Below are 1,657 nucleotides of genomic sequence, written 5' to 3'. Positions count from 1 at the left end.
CTTGGAGGAGAGACGAAACGTTTCATTAGAGAAGAACCCGTCCAGAAGACCTATACAATTTTTTTCTTTTTGATTTTTTACCTGGATTACTGAGATACATCAGGACTATTTGATGTAAGCTACAATAAAATATACAACTGACCAGTAGTTCTTGCATCAGGTTATATGTTAGCAATGGTAGATCAGGACATTTAGTAAAAAAAATGTATTTTTTCTTCTATAAAGGTGTTTTCACTTAACAAACTTGCAAACTGAAAATAAGTCCTCTGCTTTTAGTGAGATCAGTGTGATTGTTTTATAAGAAAAACCTATTAAAATGTCCAGTAGACCCAAATATTTCTATAAAAAAACTTTTCAAAGAAATCCCCTATCACCTAGACGACTGGAAACTTTTATAGACACTAAAATAGATCCAACTTTAAATTGTTGTAAAGTGGATCCATTTAGAAGAAAACAAATGAGCAGCACAGTGAACAGATGCGAGAACATTACTTGTTACATAAACAGATTTGATTCTAATGGGATTTGTTCTACAGCGGGACACACACACAAACACACCATTTCTTTCTGGGAGAAAAGCATAAATGACTATTATTGCTGGTCTCAATATTTCTAAGCACTATAACACCCATTAGTCTTCTGTTTCCACCACATTTTTTTTTTTTTGATTTGCATCAATTCCCGCAGCTTTGGAAAAAAAAAAACACGTAAAAAATAAATCAAACTGTGCAGCTCAGTTGGGAATAGTATGCTGTGACTTTTAGTAACGTTACATAATACAAAACTGAACACGTACTCATTTACTTGGAGGATTGATTGCTTACTTTAATTTGCAGAAAGCTCTGATAAATGAAACAAAAATTCATGCAAAACAAAGACTTAAGTTGATTTAATTTGACTGAACTGAGCTCTGCATCTACTCTGTGTGCATTAAATGTGTGTGTCAAATGCAGGCACTTGGACGTCTTCAGGTGTAGTAACTAAAACCTGTCTCACCTCTGTAGGTACGACATGATGCTGTCCTGCTGGAACCACGACCCGGTGAAAAGGCCTTCCTTTAGAAAACTGGTGGAGAAAACTGAACTGCTGCTCTCTGAAAATACCAAGAATGTAAGCAGAAAAAAATAACTAACTTTCCTTTTTTTTCATCCCCCACCTCTGAAAGACAAACAGCAGATATGTTTTTACTCGTGTTTGTTTGTAGCGTTAGTAAAATATTTTGTCAACCAGTGGACGGATGTTGAATAAACTAAGAAAGTAATCACTGTATGCACGTCTACAACTGATTAGATGGCACAGCAAACACAAAAATGACTGCAACTCAGTCAAATTTACCAATGTTGGTGTGAAAGTAGCTGAGAGTCATTAACAACACGTACTTTCTCATCACTTTCACAGTGTTGCATGATTCTGTGCATTGTGTCATTTAAAATGTTTGACCGAAGCAACTATAACCATCGCTTTTCAGCAGAAGAGTTTAAAACTGTTGCATGAAAAGTAACGGGCGATGTGAATTCCTACAACAAATGCTAAGCCTTTTAAATTTTATAAAGTATTTTGTCTTTGGACTGAGAAGTTCCACGTTTTATTTGTGTGTGTGTGTGTGTGTGTGTGTGTGTGTGTGTGTGTGTGTGTGTGTGTGTGTGTGTGTGTGTGT

General features: G+C 35.7%; 1 protein-coding gene across 2 annotated transcripts in view; it reads left to right on the top strand.

The window, feature by feature from the left end:
• Positions 1–1,657, top strand: part of kitb (KIT proto-oncogene, receptor tyrosine kinase b) — a gene marked incomplete at its 5' end in the record, with an annotated part of 15,952 nt that overhangs the window by 12,966 nt on the left and 1,329 nt on the right. For both annotated transcript variants that reach the window (XM_014004886.1, XM_014004885.1), the window contains 1 exon segment: positions 1,005–1,110. In XM_014004886.1, the coding sequence (XP_013860340.1) occupies positions 1,005–1,110 (106 nt within the window).

This window comes from Austrofundulus limnaeus, unplaced genomic scaffold (assembly GCF_001266775.1).
Source record: "Austrofundulus limnaeus strain Quisiro unplaced genomic scaffold, Austrofundulus_limnaeus-1.0 Scaffold27, whole genome shotgun sequence".
Lineage (NCBI taxonomy): Eukaryota > Metazoa > Chordata > Actinopteri > Cyprinodontiformes > Rivulidae > Austrofundulus > Austrofundulus limnaeus.
Note: the sequence above shows the minus strand (reverse complement) of the source record. Positions and strands in the feature narration are given on the sequence as shown.